We start from the raw sequence: 24,679 nt of genomic DNA, 5'->3' as shown, positions 1-24,679 counted from the left end.
TAAGTAATTGATTTATTGGAGTTTGAGTAAATTGCCTACGTAGTCAGCTTTGCTTGAATAAAAATCAAAAAAAAGAGTTTTACTAAATATTTAATGATTCTTCAATGAAAAAGAATGGCCTTTCACCCATAAACTTCTCTACTCATATTCATTGTTTTTATACACAGCCAATGGCTATTACTGATCCAACTGCCAATAAGCCATCTTGCTAATCGAGTGGTTTTAAAGCACTATTAAAGCTTTCCAAAAAGGTAAAATGTTAGAAAGTTAAGTCTTACAAAACAAGTCAAGTTCCAAAAGGACAGATTGAGCCCACAGATTTAAGCAGTCCAATTAGTTCAACTGACTTTAATGCAGTTAATCTCAACACAAAAAGTGCAGTTTGGCACAATAAAATATCTATAAAGAGTGTGCCCGAACACAAAACAGAGTTACCCAGAATTTACAGCACAAATGGATCTATGTACTGACGTTTATGCTGTGCATGATGCTCCTCTCGCCCTACTTATAATACTGATGAGTGTATGAGGAACAAATAGATCCATGCAGTTTATCTTGATTTTGCCACATCTCACAGACTAACAGGAATGTGTTAACATTGTCTGAAAAAAAAGAGGCATTTTCTTCCCATCCTTTTGAGTAATTGGACCACCCTACTCTGTTCTGGATTAGTGGTGCTGGAAAAGCACAGCAGCTCAGGCAGCATCCGAGCAGTAAGATCGACATTTCGGGCAAAAGCTCCTCAGATGCTGCCTGAACTGCTGTGCTTTTCCAGCACCACTAATCCAGAATCTGGTTTCCAGCATCTGCAGTCATTGTTTTTACCCACCTTACTCTGTTGTCCTTCCTTAATTCCATCCTTACATACTCCAACACAGCCAGGCCACGTTTAGCAATAACATTCCTTTCCACCACTTCATTACATCCAAAGTAACAAAAAAAAAGAGTCTGTCCCTCATTTGCTGCCCCTGTCCTGACATTACCTTGGAGTAAGCTTTTACATGCCTGCTGCTGATACCCAAATGTTTAGCCACCCACTGCCACGGTATTGTTAGATTGTGACTAGGCTTCAATAAGGCAGATTATTATCAGCCATGGCATCACTCCTTCAGAATTGGGAGGTCAAGGAATCAAATTTCACACCAGAGTCAAAACAAAAGTTGAAACTACCACTCCAATGTAGTACTGAGGTACCATCTTTTGGTTAAGACATTAAGTCAGGGGCCTGTCTCAGAATATTCTACAGCACCACACCATGAGGACAGGGAATTAAATCTCGAGTCCTACACACATTTATCACACAATCAAAATCACCAAGCAAAACAGAGAATGTCGTCATTATCACATTGCCATTTGTGGATACTTACTTGCAAATTCGTTGTTGTATTTCTTACAAATCATTAAACTTCAAAAAGCACTTACTGGCTGCGAAGTGTGGAAGCAAGTGGAGTGCATTATAAACAAAATGTGAAAATTGTGATTTTGGTGAAAGCGGAAATTCTGATAATTTTAACTTCAATGCAAATTTTAAAAATTGGTAAAAATGAATGAAGTGGGTAAATGGAAACTGCCTGTTGATTCCAGTTAACCGCCAATAAACAGTAACAATCCTCTAAATAGAAGCCAATTACTGTCAGCAAGGAACAGTGTGTTTGCAACTTGTGTCAGGTCTTGCAGCAAAGTGGTAGTGTCCTTACCTCTGAGCTAGGAGGCCTAGTTTTAAGTCCTACCTTCACCAAGGGCATTATAACAACATATGTGAATTGGATGATTAGAAAATAATCAGGAAACAGTCTTTGCAACTTATATTGGGTCATGGTACAATGGTGGCACCCTGAACTCTGACCTTCTGGCCCACAGGTAAAGTCCCATTTGATCTAGACATGTCTTAACAGTTGGAGTAAAAACACTCAAGCACACAAACTACAGGTGTAAGGGTAGTCACAAATGGGCAAATCATAAACTTAGAATGGAAAAAACGGAGTACTGAGAGTGTGGGAATGCTGCTTTCTGCCTCCAAATCTTTTGGTGGCTCATTTAAGTTTCAATCAATACATTATTATCTATTGATTTAATGCTCAAGGCCAGTGAGAGTAAGAAAAGGAAAACTGAAATCGGAAACTAAGAAAAACATAAATAATCAAGACTAAGACAGGACAGAGTGTCTGACTGCAGAATATTAAGAGTTTGTGATTGCTGGGACTATCCTGAACAAATCCACATGCAAATTGGTCTTGAATCTCTGGTATTTAGAGCCATTGAGCTAGGAGTGCGAGTTAAAGATATACCGTCCTAGAAAGGCAAGCAGAGCAGTATCTGGACAGTTTGCTCCAGGGTTTGGTCTGGTCTTAGAATGAGACAAGGATAATGTGACTGATCATGTACACAGCACAGGGAACCCAAGGTGAGCTGGAAAACTAGGACCGCAGGAAGTACTCTGGAGGACAAGGACAGTCAGGTCAGATAGCCTCTTGCTCCAAAGTGCCATGATCTAGCTGAAAGAAAGAGAGGAGGGAAAAATATAAGGAGTAAATATATTGAAGATGCACCACATCCTTTGTCAGCAGGATTGGCAGTCCCACATGAGACATTGCCTATCCCAGGGTGAGTGACATCTCTAATTGCTTAAAAACAGGATGTCAGAGAGAGGATCTCTGTATTGGGACCAATACCATATGACAAGGCTAAAGAGATCCAGTGAGAGTGCACCAGACACACAAAAGCTAAATTTAAAAGAAGAGGACAGAACTTGAATTGACCTACATCCGAATTATTACTGGAGTTGAACGCAAACTAGCGCAGTGTTAAGTACATGAAGAAGGGGAACACATGACTGAGGGAGTGCTATAAGAAAGACAAATTCAATTTCATGGGACAGCGGTAGACATAGGAAAATGTGCAACAAAGATAACCTCCACCAGAACTGTGCTAACCCAGAGTAAAATAGGATGTTAAAAAAGCAGTCAGAAGGTATTCCAAAACCTAAAAGGAAATAGGTGTGGTGGTCAGTGTGAAGAAATTGATATAAACAATAGTTTTAAAATGAAACAAAAAGGGAAGGAAGAGAGTGGACTAATAGTCCAGCATATTAAACACAAGATGTTGAGGTAAAAAGAAATAAAAGGTTATGGAGTAGTTATACCAAGAGCGCTAAGTGACAGAATAAATATTTCAACTGAAGGAACAGAAGAAACTGGAGCAGGAGTTGGCCTATCGTCCCATCAAGCTTGTCCTCTATTTAATCAAATAATGGCTGATCTGCACCAGGCCTCAAGTCCTGATTCAGTCCAACTCCTCATGGCCCTCAGCTCCCGATCTATTACTCCCACCACCACCCCCCCCCCCCCACCCCCAATTCTTTCCATGGGCCTCCACAATGCTGTGGGATAGAAAATATATCAAGACTTCCACTACCCTCAAGAAATTCTTTCATATCTCCATTTTGAATGAGTGGCCCCTTATTCTGCAACTACATCCCCAGTTCAAGACTCCCCTACTAATAGAAACATCTTTTCAACATATACAGTGAAAAATCTTGTAATGTTTCAACCAAAATCACCCCTCATTCTTCTGAGCTCTAATCAATAAAGACTCGTGTTTAGCCATTCTGGAGTCAATCCCTTCATCCCAGGATTTAGCCTAATGAATCTTTCTGAACTGATTCCAACGCCAGTATACTGGCATTCCAATTCCATCCTTCCTGAAATACAAAAACCAAAACAATCCACAATATTCCAGGTGTGGCCTCAGTAACATACTGTACAGTTGGAACAAAACTCCAACTATTGTTAAACTCCAACCTCCAACTTCAACTCCAATTCCCGATAAAGGGCTTTTGCCCGAAACAGCAATTCTCCTGCTATTCCTGAAGAAGGGCTTTTGCCCGAAATGTCAATTCTCCTGCTCCTCAGATGCTGACTGAGCTGCTGTGCTTTACCAGCACCACATTCCACTGTAATTTCCAGCATCTGCAGTCCTCACTTTCTCCTATACTCAACCTTCCCAAAACCAGAAAAACAAAAATTTCCATTTGCCATTTAACTACTTGCTGTAGCAGCATGCTAACCTTCATGTTTCATGCACAAGAACACAGATCTTTCTGTTCTATGCTGTACACCTTTGGAGTATCTCACTCTCTAAATAATAATCTGACTTTTGATCCTTCCTACAAAAGTACAAGCTCCAACCACGTAGTTTTTTGACCATTCACATCAACATCTCCTTGCAATTCGTTTTGTCCACATAACATGCCCTCCCACCTATTTTTAGTCAGGCCCTTCCTCCAAGTCAGTAGTAGTAAATAATTGAGTCCCCTGAACAGATCCATATGGCACTTTACTAATTAAGTCTATCCATCCTCGAAGAGACCCATTAATTCAAGATGTCTCCAGTTAATATACATTAAATGGCTAGACTGCTATACCACAAATCAGCACTGCTCAAATCTTCCTTCTGTTATACAATTCTAATTGTTTGATAGGGAGGTTTTTCATATTAGAAGTCAGTTTCTACTGTAAATTGAAAAAGAGGGAATGCAACTATTTTACAAAGATTAAACTGCACTAATACCCCAAGTACCGCAAGATAATACCTTAGGACCAACACTGCCCTAATATCAATATTCTACCACCAACAGGCTACTTTTCAGAAATTACTAGATTTATACATAATCAACTGCTAAAGCTCATGTAAAGGTCACTAAATACTAACAAATAGTGTCATTAATAACATCCAGGCTGTTTATAGCCTATAAATTTGAACAAACTCCAAGTCTCTAAGCAGCAAAGTAAATTCATCTGAACATTAACGTATTCCCTAATTCCAAAATTAACCAATAATAGAGTCGTAGGGATATACAGCACGGAAACAGACCCTTCAGTCCAACTCGATCAGATATCCCAACCCAATCTAGTCCCATTTGCCAGCACTTGGCCCACATCTCTCTAAACCTTTCCTATTCACATACCCCTCCAGATGCCTTTTAAATGCTGTAATTGTACCAGCCTCCAGCACTTCCTCTGGCAGCTCATTCCATATACGCATCACCTTCTCAGTGTGAAAAAGTCACCTCTTAGGTCCCTTTTATATCTTTTCCTTTTCATCCTAAACCTATGCCTTCTAGTTCTGGTCTCCCCCACCTCAGGGAAAATGACCTTATCTATTTATCCTATCTATTTTCTAGTCATTCCATTAACTTGAATACCTGCTCTGTGCCCAAGAAGGAAATACACATGGGTGTGTGTAAGTAATGCATATGTCCTGCAGTGTCAAAAAGTAGATAAGAACAGAAATCATATCTTTGGACTGTGACAGAATTGAAAAAAGAAATAAGAGGGAAGAGATTCCATAAAAATTACACCCATTTTGACAGAACTCACCCAGTGAAAAATGTAGAAATGTGACTAATACTTATTACCCAGTTTGCACTCCCATTGCAGCCTACATGCTGCAGAAATTATTCACTAACAGTGAAGCAGATCCGTGCATGTGTTTTGGGGGAGGACTGGGGGTGCAGATGATGACATGTCAGCAACCAGCTGCATATCCCATTCCACTTTAAACAGTTACCTCTCCACTCCCTTTAACTCTACGATGTGAATCGCAGGGATGCAAATGGCATCCAATGAGATGTCAGGGGAGCCAGTGCCCCCCAGAATCTTAGCGTTTAGAGAGAGGCAGCTCCACAGGGACCTGAAAGTACCTCCCCCTCCCACAAACATCTCCAAAAAAAAAACCCTGGGGCTCAGCAACACGTTGTGAACATCACCAATAATTAGAAGTCACCACTCTCTGCTCATACATCCACAATGACACAAACATGGATAGCCCCCTCAATGATTACCTTTTCCACCCCCAATCGAGGCAGCTTGGAGTTGGAGGGGGGAGCTGTCTGACACCAGGAAAGCCCCGGGCTCGCTCTCCTGGGCCAGCAGGGCCTCCTTTACCAGAACTTTCTCCATTGCTCTTTTTTTCCAGCCACAGTGCTCGGGTTCAGCCGCAGACTTTTGCTAACATATTTGCTACCACCACCTCCCACTGGCAGTATGTTCCAGGCACCCACCACCCTCTGAGAAACATTTTCTCTGCATTTCTCCCCTAAAACTTACCCTCTCTCACCTTAAACCTGTGCCCTTAGGTTGATTGCTTTCTCTTTTCTCCCTTGAGCTCAGTTAACAATAACTGGATAACTATCATTTAAGAATATGCATTTTCAAAGCTAACTTGAACTGTTCATATTTTGAACCACTAAAGCATTTTACTTTCTCCATGAAGAGCCGATGGAATATGGAATGTTTTATCACAAGTTATGGTTAAAGTATAGAAACTATTACATCTTTTAAAAAGGAAACGTGGATAAATGTTAGAAGCAGATGATACAAGGTGACAGGGAATAGGTCAGTAGAATTGCTTTTGGGACAAAAAGCGACGAGCTATTAGCAAGTTTTGAGAAGATTTGTAGCTCAGGTTGAGGTCCTGGATGTAGGTTTGCTCGCTGAACTGGAAGGTTAATTGTCAGACGTTTTGTCACCAAACTAGGTAACATCTTCAGTGATAAGTTGAAAATGTGTTGCTGGTTAAAGCACAGCAGGTCAGGCAGCATCCAAGGAATAGGAAATTCGACATTTCGGGCATAAGCCCTTCATCAGGAATGAGGAGAAGGTGCCAGGCAGGCTAAGATAAAAGGTAGGGAGGCCTCCCTACCTTTTATCTTAGCCTGCCTGGCACCCCGTCCTCATTCCTGATGAAGGGCTTATGCCCGAAACGTCGAATTTCCTATCCCTTGGATGCTGCCTGACCTGCTGTGCTTTAACCAGCAACACATTTTCAACTGTGATCTCCAGCATCTGCAGACCTCATTTTTTACCCGAACATCTTCAGTGAGCCTCCGGACAAAGCACTGCTGATGATTCCTGCTTTCTATTTATATGTTTGGGTTGCTTTGGGTTGGTGATGTCATTTCCTATAGTGATGTCATTTCCTGTTCTTTTTCTCAGGGGGTGGTAAATGGGGTCCAACTCAACATGTTTGTTGATAGAGTTCCGGTTGGATTGCCATGCTTCTAGGAATTCTTGTGTGTCTCTCTATTTGGCTTGTCCTAGGATGGATGTGTTGTCCCAGTCGAAGTGGTGTCCTTCCTTATCTGTATGTAGTTGATGTTCATGCATCCTAGTGGCTAGTTTTCTGCTCGTTTGTCACAGTTCTTGCATGGGCTACCATGAATTCACTAAAGAGGAGGAAAACAACAACAACAAACTGCCATTCCTAGATGCCACTGTAGAGCGAACAGCCAATGGGGAACTTCAAACCACCGTCTACAGGAAAACAACAACACGGACCAAATGTTGAACTACAGAAGCAATCATCCAAACATCCACAAACGAAGAAGTTTCATCAGAACATTATTTCAATGAGCCTATACTAATGAACTTGAAAGACCCTATACAGACCACAAGCAAAACTAATGTCATTTACAAAGTACCATGCAAAGTCTGTAACAAACACTACATTGGACAAACAGGCAGAAAACTAGTAACCAGGATACATTACCATCCACTAGCCACAAAACGACATGACCCTCTCTCAGGAGTATCCTTACATACCGTTAAGGAAGGACACCACTTCAACTGGGACAACACATCCATCCTAGGACAAGCCAAATAGAGAGACACACAAGAATTCCTAAAGCATGGCAATCCAACCAGAACTCTTTCAACAAACACATTGAGTTGGACCCCATTTATCACCCCCTGAAAAAGAGAACAGGAAATGACATCCCCATAGGAAATGACATCACCAACCCAAAGAAACCCAAACATATAAATAGAAAGCAGGAATCATCAGCAGTGCTTCGTTTGGAGGCTTACTGAAGATGTTACCTAGTATGGTGACAAAACGTCTGAAACTGAACCTTCCAGCTCAGCGAACAAACCTACATCCAAATGATGAGCTAAGTTCTACAAATCTCACTGTTTCAAAAACAATAGATTATTAGGAATTTTAAAATTAAAAAAGGGCAAGTCCACCATAAACATGTATGTTGAGATCCAAAAAGGCTATTATTGCAGGACCATATTAATAAAAAAAAACCTACTTTCTCAAATTTTGAAACCAGTTAGAAGATTCACCCCCTTTGGGAACCATATGTATTATATGCCAAAGACTAATTTAAGGTATAATGAACCATATTAGTTATAATGGACTTCCACTGTATATAATTTGTGAACAGTTTTCTTACCCTTCCATGAAACCAGTCTTCACACACGACACATTGGATCATTTCATCGGGGGTCTAGAGAAATAAGGACACAGTCTCCATAAGACACTGAGCTTGTCTTATTACCAAAACTATGCAGCACTACTAAGGCCAGTATCTGAATATCTTACCTCATCCTCAGGATCTGGGTAAGGCCTCTTGCAGACACAGTACAGTCCAAAGAAATTATCATTATATTTATTGCCATAGTTTGCTTTCTCTTTTTCCTGTTTACAACAAAAAGCCACAGAAAATCAGATGGTGACATAACCACAGACAGTAAACTGAACTCCCATTCCATTAACATAAAAGTCAAACACTTTTTTGTATCTCAAATGACATTTTCTGATGGTTATCGGGCTCACTGAGATACTAAATAAAAGGAAGATACAAACATAACATGAAACAGTCAAGAGTTCAAAGTAAAAGCTTCGAGATTATGCAACTGGAAAAAGAACAAGAGGGAAAAAAAAGGACTGATGAATCGTCAATTCCCTCTCCATGGCAGCATATTGTAAATGCATTGTATACTCTGGCATGTAGACCAGTCCAAAATGCAATATTCTAGATTGAGGCAAAGTACAAAAGCCCAAAATGAAATTAACATGCCAAAAAGCCACAACATTGAATGATGCCGCTGTTTCATAGCTTCTTCCTGAATTCACTTTATCATTCAGGTTCTCCTACCTTGTCATTCTTCTAGCTCTCAATCAATCCTATTGTTTCCTTACTTTTTCCATTATTGCCCTCTCCCAATACACAGTGATCAGCAGTAAGTTCTTGGACTCAGATCTAGCACCTCCAATCCAGAAAGGAACATCTTACTCAAGTCCTTTGCCGTGCGACATAGTAGCTACTGTCTTTCTTCCCTCCTGCCATCCCCCACAACCCAGTGTTTTTCTTCTTCAATTTGCTTCTCTCAAGAGAACACAAAGCTGTGGAAGGAGGAGATGGACAAGCAGCATCTTGTCCTGATACTCCAGTCACTGTAAAGACAAGCTTGCAAATCTTTCTAGCCTGTCAATTTTGTATGTTCATGTTTACACCAGAGGATTGCTTCTAGGCCGAGCACTTTCAATAGGTTCCTCCTTAACCAACAACACCCCCCCCAACCCCCCCCTTACTGAATCATGGTGGTCTCTTTATACTTAAATTTAGATTTGATTCTATAAACATTACTGCATGTGAATGGAGAGCCACTCTGATCATTGTTAACTAAAAAAAGTTAAACCAATTTTCAAATGATCTTTATTTACATTACATTGGATAATAGTTTCAACCTTTAACCTTTCAACATTTGGAGTTTGGCCTCTATCTAATGCCTGTGGAAACAAAATCATTGTTTTCATCGATTATTCTTATTCTATGCTAGTGACTTAACGCATGCAATTGTAATGTCAACTTTCAGGAGTTGGATCCTTTCTAAAGGTGCAGAGAGATCATAGGATGTTCATAATTAGATCCTCTTTTGTGATGTAGTCAATCACAAAAAGGACAATTATGACATGAGAAATTGTTTTCATGAAAGTACACAGGTTGAAGCATCAACTTTGCTTTACTTTCCACAGGTGTTACTTGACCAACTAAATTTGTCCAACATTCTCTGTTTTTAGTTCATATCTCCAAAGCAGAATGCTGGTCTAAAAGCAATTGCGATGGGAAGGAGCAGGTAGAGGCAATTGAAAACCAATACTTACAATTAGCATGGAAAAGGACACATAGGTGGAGTTTGACGCATTGGCACACACAGCATGTACTTCACATTGAAAGCTAACCATGTAATGGTCAACATACGTATTAAAATACTAGAATTGCTCGTGGTTCTTACTGCATCAAGACAGCACCTACAGCACTACTATTAAAGCACACATGGAAAATAAACTCCAATTAAAACTATTAACGGCCACAGCAAGAGAAACTTACCGAAAAAAACTTGCACTGCAGGTTGTTAAATTTGCTGTTTCCACAATCACAACGGAAGTTTCTAGAATACAAGAAGGCATATTTTAGTGATAAGAAATTACCCCTACAAAACTAGGAGTTTTTAAAATAATTTAACTACTGCTCTGTTGAAAGTTTTTTTTAAAAACACTTTCTTTGACAATCTAATATCAAGCAGTTATTAAATATTACTGAATTATAGCTAATGTTCCACTTATAAAATATTTAAAATACCTATCATTTCCTACTGCTGAAAAAATTGCAGTTTTTTTAAAAATATATTTTTACATTAGAACCTGCAATAGATTTCATCTCACATTTTACGTGAACCTTGAACAACTAAATGTTCCACTATTTGATTTGACTCTTCCAGAGCATAGTCATTTGAGACGGCTTAGTGGGATGCAGCACACTGGTACCACAAGGTGTTTCGGGGTGGGGGGGGGGGGGGGGGGGGGGGGGGGTGGGGGGGGAGGTGGCAGAGAATGTATAGAACTTCAATTTAAAAATTTCTGCTTATTTTACCTTGGTCGCAGATACCAGCAAATCCTGACTGCAGATTTATCTGCTGATTAGACAATAGCACTAAGTTTCCAACTTGCAGTATCCCAAATGGAAAGACAGTCAGTAAAATTCATGGACAGGTTACCAGAGTTGTATGTAGTACAGATTGCAATTTGAAAATGTCACTCTTCTCCAATGTTGTGAGTAGTAAGCCCAGCATCCTGGCCTCAACCAGCCTTCCACTACATCATGTCCTCACAACTGAGGCTGTGCTCTCTCAAGTCAATGCCCTATATAAATATGTAATTCTTCTGGATTTCCCTTCACTGTCCAATTTAGTACCTTAACTCTCAGTTTGAAGTGTGATGGTGAGCAACACTGTACCTTTTAGTATACAATTCAAACAGCTCATGGCCTTCATGACACTTGTAGCTACAAGCCAGACAAATGCCAGCAGGCTGTCCTCCCTTTGGTGTACAAGTATTACAAGCATATAATGCCTGTCTCTTCACATAGCCCTGCAAGGAAAACAGCAGTTAGAAAGGAAGGGATTCCGAAGTGCAGCTGCAACAACTTCTGACCATTAATGCAACTACTGCGGAAGCAAATCCAGCACAGGTTAATTGCAAAATTAAATGAACTGTGGAGGGGGTCAAAACCAAAGGTTGTCAAGCACACAATCTAACTGGAGCATACGGTACTGTTGTTCCATCTATCGAAATACATTCTAGATCAATATGGAACAGTGGGGAGGGATTACAGTTTTGACTTTAGGCAAGATGGTTCTAAATTAACTAACCACAATTTAAGTATCAAAGTCAAGAGCTTAAGGGTTCTTATGGTGCAGGAGTAGTGTCCCAACCTCTGAGCCAGAATGCCAGGGTTCAAGTCCCACCTGCTCCAGAAGTATGTATTAACGTCTCTGAACATGATTGGAAAATCTCTCAAAGTCAGGAGCTTCTTGAATTATATAAAAGTAAATTGGTTTGTCTATACCAGAACTAAAATAGGCTAATAGCTTTCAAGGTGGTCTTATGCAAGAACTTCCCACAAATATTGAAGTACTCCAGAGGGCCAGAGCGTAACCTGAAAGAAACTGTTAACCACCTAAAAAGAAAAAGCTGGGCAAAACAGAAAATCAAAGAGGTTTTTTTCTTTCCTACCTACAACTGCAAGAAACATTTTTGCTGCACACAACAGAAATATCTTGGTATTAACTTGAATAAAGAAGTGTGACCCTCCAAATCCTGACTGGTTTCCCCAGGGAAGCACAGTAGTTAGCACTGCTGCCACACAGTGCCAGGGACCTGGGTTGAATTCCCATGTCGGGCAACTGACTGTGTGGAGTTTGTACATTCTCCCTGTGTCTGCGTGGATTTCCTCTGGGTGCTTCAGTTTCCTCCCACAGTCCAAAGATGTGCAGATTAGGCGAATTGGCCTTGCTAAATTGCTCGTAGTTAGGGGAATGGATCTGGGTGGGTTGCTCTTCGGAGAGTCAGTGTGGACTTGTTGGGCCGAAGGGCCCGTTTCTACACTGTAGGGAATCTAATAATCTAATAGTCCATACTTTGAAACTAGAGCTCAAACAACATCTGCTACCCTGACCTAACCTGCACAAATGCCACACATCCAACCCAGAGCTCAATGACCTACAGTGGCTCTCAAACAAGTGACGCTTTGATTTGAAAAATCTCAATTTGATTTTCAAGATTCTCTCCCCCCTTGACATGGCTCCTCTCCATAATTCCAAAACCCTCCAGGCTATCTACGCACATTTAACTCTGACCTCATGAACATTCTCAGATTCTTACCACTCCATCATAGGTGGCTGAAAGCATTGTCCTCAATGTTCTATGCTCTGAAACCTCCTTAAATCTCTACATCTCCTTCTTTCTTCAAAGGCATCACTTCAAATTGACCTCTTTGCCCAACCTATTCAGTTTTCGCCATGGCATTTCCACATGTGGCTGGTCTCAGAGTTTGTAATATTCTTGTGAGGCACTCTCCTTCACTTTACTACATTAAAAAGGGGCTGCATTAACGTCAGCTATTGACATACTCCTCAGGTAACAGATGAAGCAGCATCTCAGTGACAGTGCAAGTACAATGGACAGCATAAGCTCAGTTGGGACTGCTGCAGCTTGCTGCTGCTTAGGGAGATGTGGGGTCATACAAAAAAGAAGTCACAAATCAAATGGAGTTCCTGAATCCAGGAAGTGCAGAATACAAAGTCTGCCCAAGAGTCCTACAGATCAAGTGCCCACCAACCCCCCAACTCCATCCCACCAAGAGTCCCATTCTTCATCTTCCACCAGTCCCTGGCCCCACCCCCGTACAAGTATCAACATTCCAAACTGTAACCAATTCTCTGCGCTCTGGCCAATCACCAAGGTTGAAAAGGTATGACAAGAAAAAGGCGCCAGATGGAAGGGGGTGGTGGTGGTGGTGGTGGTGGTTGACATTGAGATGTAATTAACACGGCTTGTGGCTGCTACTGAATCTACAGGGATCCACCAATCTGCAACAACTGCACCCTCAAACCACGGGCTTAAAATATAGCTTGCTCCTTCCATCAAGGATGTTCATTTTACATCTGCAGTCAGCTGGAATCGGGTGGCTCCTATCTTGTTGTGGGTTTATGAATGTTTTTTTGGGGAAGGGGAGGTGCGCACATACACATCCGTACACACAGTTTAAAAAAAAACACCCAGTTCTTCTGAACATCCCTGTCCGCCTGTGAACAGAGGTTCCCCGGTTCAGGACCTCGACCCTAACCCGAGGGGTCGGGCTGGGATTTAGGGGGGGAAGAAGGGGTCGCGATGCCGAGGAGCTGCGCGCAGACAAAGGACACACACACTCCCGCTTAAAGAGGGGGAGAAAAACCCAGCACGCCGCCCAAAACAGAAACACTAAATAAAACCTCACGTCCGAGTAGGAGCATTTGTCGGAGTCGCTGCCGCCTAGAACGGCGCAGGCTTCGCTCTCCAGCTGCTCGTCCTCTTCCAGGACATCGGCGAGGGAGACGATGGGATCCTCCTCTTCCAGCGGCCGCTTGTGATTCCCTTCGTTTGCCGCCATCTCGAAATGTACAAAGACTTCCGGGTTGGGGGCAATTTAAAGCTGCATGTGGCAACCTCCCCCTTCCCTCCCTGTGGCCGCCTCCCTCCCTCTCTGTCTGTCTGTCTAACCCGGTTTGACTGAAGACACCGCCCGCTGTGAGTGAGGGACTGTGCCTCGGTGAGGTCTCTTATTGTTACGTGCATTTACCGAGAAGCTGGGTCCTCTTGTCATCTTCCTCTCTCTCTCTCTCCTGCCGCTGCCTTGTATTGACTCGTTTGCTTTTTTCTCTTCCGACAGTGAAGAGGGCGGGCCACTGCGTCCCTCGGCTCCCTCCCCGGGCTGGACTGTCGCCGCCGCCGCCGCCCGGACATGTGCACCCCGGCCCCTGAGTGCGAGCTGTGCGGGGAGCTGTGTCCCCGGAGCGGCGAGCGGCGCCGCTTCGCTGTCCGCACCGCCTGCACCGTCCCCGGCGTGCTGAGCGGAGTCCGCCTGCTGCAGCAGCAACTCCAGGTCGCCCTCAGCGAGCTCGTCCTGCAGGAGAAGGGACAGCAGCAAGGGCAGAGCTGCCCGGAGAGCCCGGCCTCCAGCACTGCCGGTGAGTCTTGGGGAGGAGGGGGAAGAAATGTGTTAAAATATTATTGCTCAGCAGGATGCTCCTCAATCCATTTGTGAAACCATTTGGTTTCTTCCGAGGCTGCGGAAGAGAGCTCTGATCGATTTTGATTCCCCGTGGTGTACACAGGTTCGATGGGCTGAATGGCCAGCTCCTGTACTTATGGGAAAGTGAGGACTGGCGATCATAGGCGAGAGTGTGGTGCTGGAAAAGCGCAGCAAGTCAGGCAGCATCCGAGGAGCAGGAGAATCGACGTTTCAGGCATAAGCCTTTCATCAGGAAACAGGCCTTATTTCTGATGAAGGTTTTTTTGCTCGAAACGGCGATTGTCCTGCTCGGATGCTGCCTGACCTGTTGTGCTTTTCCTGTACCAAAGGCATCCCACTACAGTGACCTTGTTCACACATCTAAGACCTTGAGATGGATTCCAGGAGGATGCTCCCTTCTGTTGTGGAGACTAGAAGTAGGGGAGATGGTTGTGGAGCATTCTTTTTATCTGAAGGTGGACAGAATGGAAGTGGTGATAAATTTTAGCCAGATTAGCTTTTTTTTTAATTGGCCATGGAGTTGGGTGGTACAAACAGGACAGTGTAGATGAGACCACAATCAAAACTGCCATGATAAGTGAACCAGGAAGGTCTTCTCCTGCTCCTACGTCAAATGTGCCCATCTCCTGTCCTCCTACAATAAGTCGAGTTAATTCTTGATGTTGCTATATTTTTTAATTCTCTATTCCACCCTCCCCATGATAGAAAGAATCCTAAGGTCATGATGGGTTGTAAGGTATAGGGTTAAAACTGTGCAGAATAAGGGAACAGCTGTTGCTTCTGCAAAAGCTTACATTATAAAATTAGGCTGCGCATGCCAATACTAAACAGTGTGAAACGAAAACAGGTAGAATTATTTATGACTAATAGGGCAGAGCAACCGTGTAGCGGGATGTACCAGTAACAGGAGAATAGTGTGCCAGTCACAGGAGGGATGTGCCCAACGGATGGAATTTAGTTTGGCAGGATGATCGCACAAAGACTGCAAACAGTGCCAGGATAGTCACATATGAGGAATGAGATAAATAAGAGTAAGGGACAACAGGCTTAGAGTAATGGAAGATGTAAACAGAGGTGGAGAGAAGCCAGACAAAGCTGGAGTGAAGCTAGAGCTTGTGATAGGCTACACGCTACAGCAAAAGTAACCAATGGGGTGAAAGGGGAGGACCGAGAGACACAGCTGAACAGCATAAATCAGAATGTAACCCACAGATCGGGGTGCTTACTTGCTAGGCACCCGTTCTTGCAAGTACGTATCAATAAAATTTGCTGCTTCAGAATTTGACTCGGACTGAAATTTATTAATATGTGAGGTCTATTTCTAACATGGATGTTGCTGGGTTTTTTTCCATGCATTGTAGTTTGAGGGAGGGATTGACTAAACCTTGGTTGGAACGTTGGGAATATAATAGAAAGTGTGGATGATCTTGCACATGTCCTGACCTGTCCTCTCCTGGACAACAGTTTGAGTCTAATTCTTCTTCCTCTGCCCAGCACCACATTGTATTCCTTCCTGTCTCATCAGCTCTGTGTTCTCCCCTCCCTAATTAGGAAATAGCTTACATTTGTATGACCGTGAAAAGGGGCAAACTGTTGATGGAAGGGTTGAGAATAAGGGAAAAACTGAGTTGACGTTAATTGGCAAAAGAAAAAATGACAACATCGAGGAAAAACCTCTTTATGCAGCCCATTGGGTTCAGGTCTAGAATGTACTTCAAGTATAGGGAGGCAGGTTCAGTTGAGGAAATCGAGAACAAATTAATTTATCACAATTATTTTATCTGTAGAAGGAGGCCATTTGGCTGCACTGCTGTCCAAACAAATAATTAAGTGCTGTTCTCCAGCCCACTCCTTATAACCCTGCACATTCTTCCTTTTCAGATAGCAATCTAATTCCCTTTTGAATGCTTCATGTGAACCTGCTTCCAGTACACACTCGGGCAGTGCTTTTTCACGTTTCACCCTTTTTATTTGAAAAGGGAGGAGGCAGAGAAGTTGCCATTTGGTACATTGTTCCTTCAGAGAGCCAGGGTAGATGTGAGGGCCAAATGGTCTCCTTTTGTGCATGTGACCATTTTGTGGTTCTGTATGGCATCTTTCCTAACCTTTGAATGCTCCAAGATTCTTCCCTATCGCAGCAAATGTTTTATGAAGTGTAATGATTTTTGTAATGTCGCCAAATAATGGAGTCATTTTTTTGTGCAGCAAGCTAACGCAAAATGTGAATGAGATAAATGACACACAATTAGTTTGGTTGTTTGTTGAGTGATCAGTGTTAGCCATGGCCTCTGAACTCACCATGTCTTCTAAAGTGAAATCTTTTAGATTGACCATTGTTTAATACCTCATTCAAAAATGTTACCTCCTGACAATGTAATGCTTCTATAGCACTGCATCTTTTTCTTTATCTTCTCATGAGATTTGGGCATTACTGACACAGTCAGCATTTGTTGCCCATCCCTAATTGCTCTTGAACGGAGGACTGAGGGCAGTTAAGAATTAACCACGTTGCTTTGAATCTGGAGTCATGTAAGCAGACCAGGGTAGGATGACAAGATTTCCTTTCCTGAGGAAATTAGTGAACCAGATCTGCCTTTATGACCATTTCCAATTGCTACGTTTCATCCAGTTTTAATTAAAGATTTTTATTTATTTCAGACTTTGCTATCTGTGATGCTGGGATCAAACCCAGTTAGAAAGTGAGGACTGCAGATGCTGGAGATCATAGGTTTAGGGTGAGAGGGGAAAGATATAAAAGAGACCTACGGGGCAACGTTTTCACGCAGAGGGTGGTACATGTATGGAATGAACTGCCAGAGGAAATGTTGGAGGCTGGTATAATTGCAATATTTAAAAGGCATTTGGATGGGTATACGAATAGAAAGGGTTTTGAGGGATATGGGCCGGGTGCTGGCAGATGGGACTAGATTGGGTTGGGATACCTGGTCGGCATGGATGGTTTGGACCGAAGGATCTGTTTCCGTGCTGTACATTTCTGACTCTATGACTCTAAACAACATTGACCTATTTGCAGTTAATTTTAAACAATACATAATCTGATTTATATGAAGAATTCTGTTTAAAGCCTTTTGAAGTTTCCATTGAATACTGTACCTGAATCTTTCTTTAGGGCTTCTAATGATTGATCAAGACAAGACTAATTGTTTGGGAGCCATCTTTTCCCTCCCAATTTGAAAGTCGCAAGTTAGGGTGGATTTATTCTTGATTATATTTTTGATATTGATCTTGATTGAAGTTGTATTTTTCTCAGTTCTTTTTTTCTTTGAGGTGTCTTCAACCGGTGCTATCACAATTCTGCCAAAAGCACTTTGCAACTGTTTAAAACACCAAGAGAACAATCTGGGATGATTCCATCTCATTGCTATATTCTTGCATTTCTCTCCCAATGGGGGAATGCTCCTGGTTTCTGCTTGCTTCAGCATATTGTATACTTCAGATTTGATGCACAAACTCTGTCTTTATAAGAACAATCATTGTTTCTTTCCCTCTGGAATGAAAGATTGGAATGTATTCTTGGTATTTATAACAATGTGTTTTTGTGGAATTCATTACTTTTTTAAAAGTAACTTGAAATTGTACTTTGTATTTTACATTGTTTTAATTATTAACATGAAGGTCCCTTTCTTTTCATAGTTGCTGGAGGAAGTATTTAAGTGCATGTTATTAGGCTTCCTAGTGAAGGCAGAATTCTTGACAAGTATACTTGCTGCCACCAATAATACAATGTGAAGAATATGTTGTTATTTGATTATCATTTTCAAATTAATTTAATATGCGGAGCAGAGGCTGGTGGATTTACAGTACTGTATATCAGAAATGGCTTTTCAGTTCTGTCAGGTACTGCCTGGAAGCATGATTCATTTAAGCTAATAACTCTGCTAGCAGTACATTCAAAAATGAAGCTAGAAAACGGGTCAGCCTTTTGTCTGTGCAAGAAAAAAATAATGACCGAAAATTAGTTTGTTCAGTTGAAATGTTTGTTTGTTTTTCATGATATGGAATCCATAATTACCTTTCGTATCTTCCAGGAAATCATCTTTTTCATGTGAAAGAAAATCTTGATTGTTTTTCTTCTTGACTGAAAAGGACATTTGCACATTTCAGTAAAATAACGAACCATCAGAAATGCTGGAAATCTGAAATAAAATAGAAAATTCAGGAAGTATACAGCTGGCCTATTAGCACTTGTCAAGATACAGAATAAATTGGTTTCCCAATTTATTTCCTGCTAATTGGTCTGGATTTTAAAATCTGATTGGCGTTTCCCATGAGATTTACATAGCTTTGGGTGGATTAGAAGGTGATAATATTGTGATGCCCACGACTGTGTGGGACTATCTAGGTGGACTGGTTTTATTTTTCAATTTTGTCTATTTTTAAGTGTCTAAGCCTCCACTTAATGAAGTGCATTTTTTAGCAAGTTTGGTTTTTAAATTTCAGATTTTTTTGTACCAAAGGTTTTTGGTCAGTTTGCAAGCAATTACTGTAATTCAAGTTCTTATAATAAATTATTCCTATTCTTGGTAGAGTCTTTGCTGTCGTTCGGTCAATTCAGATGTATGTTATGTGCCATTTTTAAACCATTTCCCCCCACCCCCACAATCACTAAAATGCCCAAGGCTGAGCTTTGAACTTGATGGTTTTGTGCAGGGAAGCTTCACTAATGTACAATTACTGGAAGCAATAACTGAACAGATGCGAACAAGAATTTACACTAAGGAAAATGTACTGGTGTCTGTAATGTGATCACGATTGACAAAGAAAATGTTATCCATGACAAATGATGCATATTATTGTGGAGCTCTTGGGTTTTAGCTATCAACATGTCTGTTTGGGATAAATCTCTTAAGTGACTAAAGTTGAGCTCTATGCATTGTGTCTTTCGGTGTGTAATGCCACAGTATTGGGCTTGATAGAATTTTCCAGCCATGGTTTGGCAACGTGTAACTAAGATGTTGTACCTATTGACCCGGAAATGAAGATTTGGTGATAAAGTTTTTTGTGTGCTTTTTGAAAGAGAGGAACTGAGAAAAGATGTTTATCTGTGGTAGGCAAAAGTGAGGACTGCAGATGCAGGAAATCAGAGTCTACATTAGAGTGGTGATGAGGGGCTTTTGCCTGAAATGTTGATTTTCCTGCTCCTTGGGTGCTACCTGACCGGCTGTGCTTTTCCAGCAATACTCTAATGTTTATCTTTGGTATACCAAGAAGGCATTTGGAATGTTTTTCTTTATTGGTCAGTGAATTGATTTTTAGAATGCGAGGTGCTGCATTTTTGGAAAAGCAAATCGGAGCAGGACTTGTACACTTAATGGTAAGGTCCTGGGGAGTGTTACTTAACAAAGAGACCTTGGAGTGCAGGTTCATAGCTCCTTGAAAGTGGAGTCACAGTTAGATAGGATAGTGAAGGAGGTGTTTGGTATGCTTTCCTTTTATTGGTCAGAGAATTGAGTATAGGAGTTGGGAGGTCATGTTGCGGGCTGTGCAGGACATTGGTTCAGCCACTTTTGGAATATCGCGTACAATTCTGGTCTTTTTCCTAGTGGAAGGATCTTGTGAAACCTGAAAGGGTTCCGAGAAGATTTACAAAGATGCTGCCAGGGTTGGAGATTTGAGCTACAGGGAGAGGCTGAATAGGCTGGGGCATTTCACTTCATGCTGGTGTTTATATTCTACACCATTCATGCTGCTGTATCTAACTCTATCAATGTATCTATAGACCATCTCTCATCCTTGCATTTTAAATTTTATTGCAAGGGCACATTCTGATCTATTGTCCTGTCTCTGTCCCTCACTCCTTCACAACCAGTTACTCCAGTTGCCTCCTTTGCATAGGCTCCAGCTTTTTCCTGTGTTTTTTTAAGCTTGTGCGTAGGTTGTTGGCATCACTGGTTAGGCGAGCAATTATTTCCCATACCTTAATTATCCTTGAGAAGCTGGTGGTGAAATTAGTTTAGTTGCACGCCCATAAAACATGTGGCTTTGAAGGATCTGATTCTGTTTACGGAACCGAACCTTCCTGAACCTACATTCATTCTGCCCTTAAAGTTCTGTAATCGTTTTGGAAACCATGAGTGGCCATGCAGGGATTTCCTGGAATTAAGGTTTCTGCCAATCCCCATAGATTTCAACATTCATTTTATCTAATGTTGTTTTTGGCACATGGTTCAATAAGGGTTGGTCACTTTGCTCACTCAGGTGGTGATTCCTCACGAACCTAAATCGTTGGTAGACTAATCTTTTGGGGAGGCAGCATCCGAGGAGCAGGAAAATTGACATTTCAGGCAAAAGCCCTTCATCAGGAATAGAGGCAGGGAGCCTCTGGGGTGGGGGGGATGGGGAGAGCTAAATAGGGAGGATGGAGCTGGGGAGAAGGTAGCAAAGAGTACAATAGTGAATGGGGGTGGAGGTGATAGGTTAGAGGGGAGGGTGGAGTGGAGAGGTGGGAAGGGAGATTGGCAGGTAGGACAGGTCATGGGGACGGTGCTGAGCTGGAAGGTTGGGACTGGAGTAAGGTGGGGTGGAAGGGAAATGAGGAAGCTGGTGAAGTCCACTTCCAGCTCAGCACTGTCCTCGTGACCTGTCCTACCTGCCAATCCTCCTTCCCACCTATCCACTCCACCCTCCCCTCTGACCTATCACCTCCATCCCCACCCCCCTATTGTACTCTTTGCTACCTTCTCCCCAGCTCCCTCCACCGGAGGCTCCCTGCCTCTATTCCTGATGAAGGGCTTTTGCCCGAAACATCGATTTATCCTGCTCCTCGGCTGCTGCCTGACCTGCTGTGCTTTTCCAGCACCACTCTAATCCAGACTCTGGTTTCCAGCATCTGCAGTCCTCACTTTTGCCTAATCTTTTGGGGAGTGGGCAGGATAGAAGGTAGCACACTGGGCCTGATCCAACCATCAGCTTGCACTCCTTTGCAATGAGCCTAGATATTAAACCCTGGTCAATTTTGCACTTCCTTAACACAGGCTGTCACTAAAGCAAAGCTGGGATGTGATAACTCCTTAGACTGGGGAATAAATTGCAATCTTAAACTTTATAAAAGCATTTTTTTTGGAGATTTGATTTAACCAAAAATTAAGATTGGGGTTTAAGGAATGAATGGATTGGACAGATGTGTTTTTTTTCTGTTGAAGGGCAGAGTTGCCCATTTATTTCTTTGATTTCAGCCACTCTGTGAGAAAGTGTAATCAGGTATGAGCAGATAGATTACTTACAGTGTGGAAACAGGCTGTTCGGCCCAACAAGACCACACCGACCTGCCAAAGCACAACCCACCCATACCGCTACCGTTACCCCTTCACCTAACACTACAGGCAATCTAGCATGGCCAATTCACCTAACCTGCACATTTTTGGACTATGGGAGGAAACCGGAGCACCCGGAGGAAACCCACGCAGACACGGGGAGAAAGTGCAAACTCCACAGTCAGTCACCTGAGTCGGGAATTGAACCCAGGTCTCTGGCGCTGTGAGGTAGCAGTGCTAACCACTGTGCCACCATGCCCCCCACTTTCACCATGCTGCCCACTGCCACCGTGCCACCCACAAAGGGCACATAAAGGAAGAGTTAAGTTTTGGGTTGCAAGACAAAGGCTCAGCTAGCATGACATTGACCAGATAAGAACTTGCAGTAAACAGTGAGCTGCTGGAGGCAAGGGTAGTGGGTTAATGAGGTTTAAAAAATCCGTTTGTGTAATGCCAGTTAACAAGGTGAAAAGCATCCATTGTATAATGTCAGATGGCTTAATCTTTACTGCTGAACTTCGCTGCTTCTAACGGTCACCTAGTCAATATAGATACTGCCTTATTTGGATGTTGCTCCCTGTAAGTGACCACATAATTCCTTAAGAATCTGCTGTTCGAGAGAAGACAGAGAACCCATGTCTCTGTGCACTTGGGCAATTGTTCTCTCTTCTTCCAGGACCCAGAATAAAGATGGAGATAACGTCATACTGTGTCTGAGTGTTTGCTTTGACTGATACAGGAATAGCGAAACGGGTCAACGTCTGGGGTTGACTGAGAAATGACTAGACTTGGGCAATATCATTTTTCCATTTAGGACTTAAATTGTTAGTCTAGAAATCATAATTTTAGACTTTGTGCTTGTAGCTTTTGGTGTCGTGCAGCTTTTTGGTAATAAAAGCAATGCCAGAAATATCAACAAGACAAATTATCTCAATTGTTAATCTTTCACCAGGTTGATTTAGATGTTACGCATTAAATCCTATAATGGCTCCGCAAGATGAATCTTTTCTATACTTGTACCATTACACTTCCTCCCACTCTTACCCTTGGCTTACGGTCTTATCCTTTTTGGAATTTAATATCTCTTGCCTTCCACCCTGTGCTGCTTCATTCTTCAAGTAGTACTAGCATCTGTGATAGTTTGCTTCTGTTGTACTGTCTTGGAGCCTGGATCCAGATCTTCGGATTGTAACTTATAAAATGTGTTTTGATATATTTCTTCTTTCAACAGATGAAGATGAAGATGACAGTGAAGACGAATCGGCTGATAAAGGAGATGGAGATGCACCTCCTTCCAAAAGGACAAGGAAACAATGTTGACTTTATCCACTGAAGCTGTCTGACTGCTCCAGTTTGTTTGAAGTGCTGCAGTGATGACTTCCTTTAAAAAATCACCAGTTTAAATTGAGGCTCCTCTTCATGGCTACTCCACTTTTTCTACAACTTAAAGATATTTTTAAAAAAGACAAGTTTGTTTCTTATGTAAACCATAAAAAGTGACCTTTTTTTTCAGAGAAAATGAAGTCTGGGTGATGAGGACAGATCTCAATCGTGGAGTTCTTGTCTAAAGTAGATATGTGAATGAGAATATCTGAATATTTTAAAGATTTTTCAATAATTTTAAGACAATGTAGCAATACTATGATTCTATAAGTAATTAAGCCTGCAATTTACCCATGTTCCCACAGGGAAGCACTGTGGGCTAAGGTGAGGCCTAGATGATTGCTGTTAATTTTTGACTGTCGAAAAGGCAGTGAGAGTTTGTAATTAGATTTCTTCATTAAATGACCTAAAATCATGGCACAATACTTTGTTTGTCTTGCTGCTCAACTTCACTTTTAACAAAGGTATGGTTTGGGAGATCCAAGATGGTGGTAATCTGAGAGGTCTGCAATGCTGGGCTCTGCACCATATCCCAAGTTCAGTGGAGCTTTTACCCCCACCCCCCCTATAATTAGCCATCCATGAGAAAGATTGAGAGAATGGAGTGTAATACAATCCCTAGAACCCTTTAAGTACTAATCTTAACATTTTAAGAAGAAGGTGACGTCGACTAAAGGGAAGGGAACGGGAGGATCGCAGCAAGCAAGGCCTATAGTGCCAGGCGCACCTGAGGCCACGGCCCTGACTCCCGTAGTGGCGCCCTGGAACCGTTGGAACAACAGAATTTGTTGTTTGTAAAACTCCAACTTGTAAAAATCAAGTCAGCGCTGGAACCAATCTCTGCCACGCCACAGAAGCATCAGCAGCAGATCAAAGTACGGGACCAACGCACCAAGATGGTCGACCAAAGGACCTTGGCGACGGAGACTGCAGCTGAGAGTTCGGAGGGGAGGATCCAAAAGCTGGAAGGCCAGGTTCGAGCCCTGCTGGACCAGGTCTGCGACCTTGAGATTAGAGGTTACAGTTAGTCTGGCTCCCGGAATGTGAAGAAGGTGAGGGCCTGGTCAGCTTCCTGGTGCAGTGGGCTCCCGCAGTTCCTGGGGCTAGGAGTTGAGTCGGGCAGTGTGCATGTAGAATGGGCCCACCAGATCGCGATGCGTGGTCTGGGTTGGATCAATGCTCCTCCCTGGTCCTAGTGCGACTCCAGTATTACAAGGAGAAGCAGATGATGATGGAAGCCTCCAGAAGGTCGGGAGGCCCTGGTTTACAAGGAGTCAAAAAGTGTCTTCTCAATACTTTTCTCTGGGGCTATAATTAAGAAGAGAAAATCTTTTGATGAAGTCAGGAAGAGGTTGGGAGACTTGAATATCCAATACTCTGAGTACCTGGCAGTACTACGCTTCAGCCATGGAGGGTATGCTTACAACTTTGACTCAGCAGACAAAGCAAGGGATTTCCTAGACTCTTGGAAAGAGGTGGTCTGGGTCAGAAAAAGTAATGGACAATGGTATATCCTTTGCTCTCTTAGTTGTTGGTTTTGTATGTTGGGCATTGCTTGCATATAAGATTCCCTTTTCTCTTTTTCCTTTTTTTTTTGCATTGT

The 24,679-nt window shown here is 42.3% G+C and overlaps 2 protein-coding genes across 3 annotated transcripts in view; one reads left to right on the top strand and one right to left on the bottom strand.

The window, feature by feature from the left end:
- Positions 1-14,223, bottom strand: part of ubr7 (ubiquitin protein ligase E3 component n-recognin 7) — a 44,293-nt gene extending 30,070 nt beyond the window's left edge. Inside the window, exons 1-5 of the mRNA XM_060829356.1 lie at positions 13,625-14,223; positions 11,084-11,217; positions 10,178-10,238; positions 8,386-8,481; positions 8,237-8,290 (exon numbers count right to left, since the gene is read on the bottom strand). Coding sequence (XP_060685339.1) covers positions 8,237-8,290; positions 8,386-8,481; positions 10,178-10,238; positions 11,084-11,217; positions 13,625-13,777 — 498 coding nt within the window. The 5' untranslated portion in view covers positions 13,778-14,223. The remainder of the gene's footprint in view (positions 1-8,236; positions 8,291-8,385; positions 8,482-10,177; positions 10,239-11,083; positions 11,218-13,624) is intronic.
- Positions 13,800-23,501, top strand: si:dkeyp-55f12.3 (uncharacterized protein LOC568418 homolog). 2 transcript variants are annotated; one of them, XM_060829358.1, is made up of 3 exons: positions 13,800-13,914; positions 14,057-14,354; positions 22,925-23,501. In XM_060829358.1, the coding sequence occupies exons 2-3, from the start codon at positions 14,129-14,131 to the stop codon at positions 23,011-23,013; spliced, it is 315 nt and encodes a 104-aa protein (XP_060685341.1). In that variant the 5' UTR covers positions 13,800-13,914; positions 14,057-14,128; the 3' UTR covers positions 23,014-23,501. The 2 variants fall into 2 exon arrangements, with proteins under 2 accessions (XP_060685341.1, XP_060685340.1); XM_060829357.1 differs by having other exon boundaries at positions 13,800-13,936.
- Positions 23,502-24,679: the final 1,178 nt, after the last annotated feature.

This window comes from Hemiscyllium ocellatum, chromosome 8 (assembly GCF_020745735.1).
Source record: "Hemiscyllium ocellatum isolate sHemOce1 chromosome 8, sHemOce1.pat.X.cur, whole genome shotgun sequence".
Classification (NCBI taxonomy): Eukaryota; Metazoa; Chordata; class Chondrichthyes; order Orectolobiformes; family Hemiscylliidae; genus Hemiscyllium; species Hemiscyllium ocellatum.
This window is presented reverse-complemented; position numbering and strand designations above follow the sequence as displayed.

What these genes read in the sequence shown, in the direction of transcription:
- si:dkeyp-55f12.3 (XM_060829358.1), top strand. Translation starts at nt 14,129, where the DNA reads ATGTGCACCCCGGCCCCTGAGTGCGAGCTGTGCGGGGAGCTGTGTCCC. An exon ending in CCCGGCCTCCAGCACTGCCG is followed by an intron (nt 14,355 to 22,924) that starts GTGAGTCTTGGG and finishes TTCTTTCAACAG; the next exon opens with ATGAAGATGAAGATGACAGT.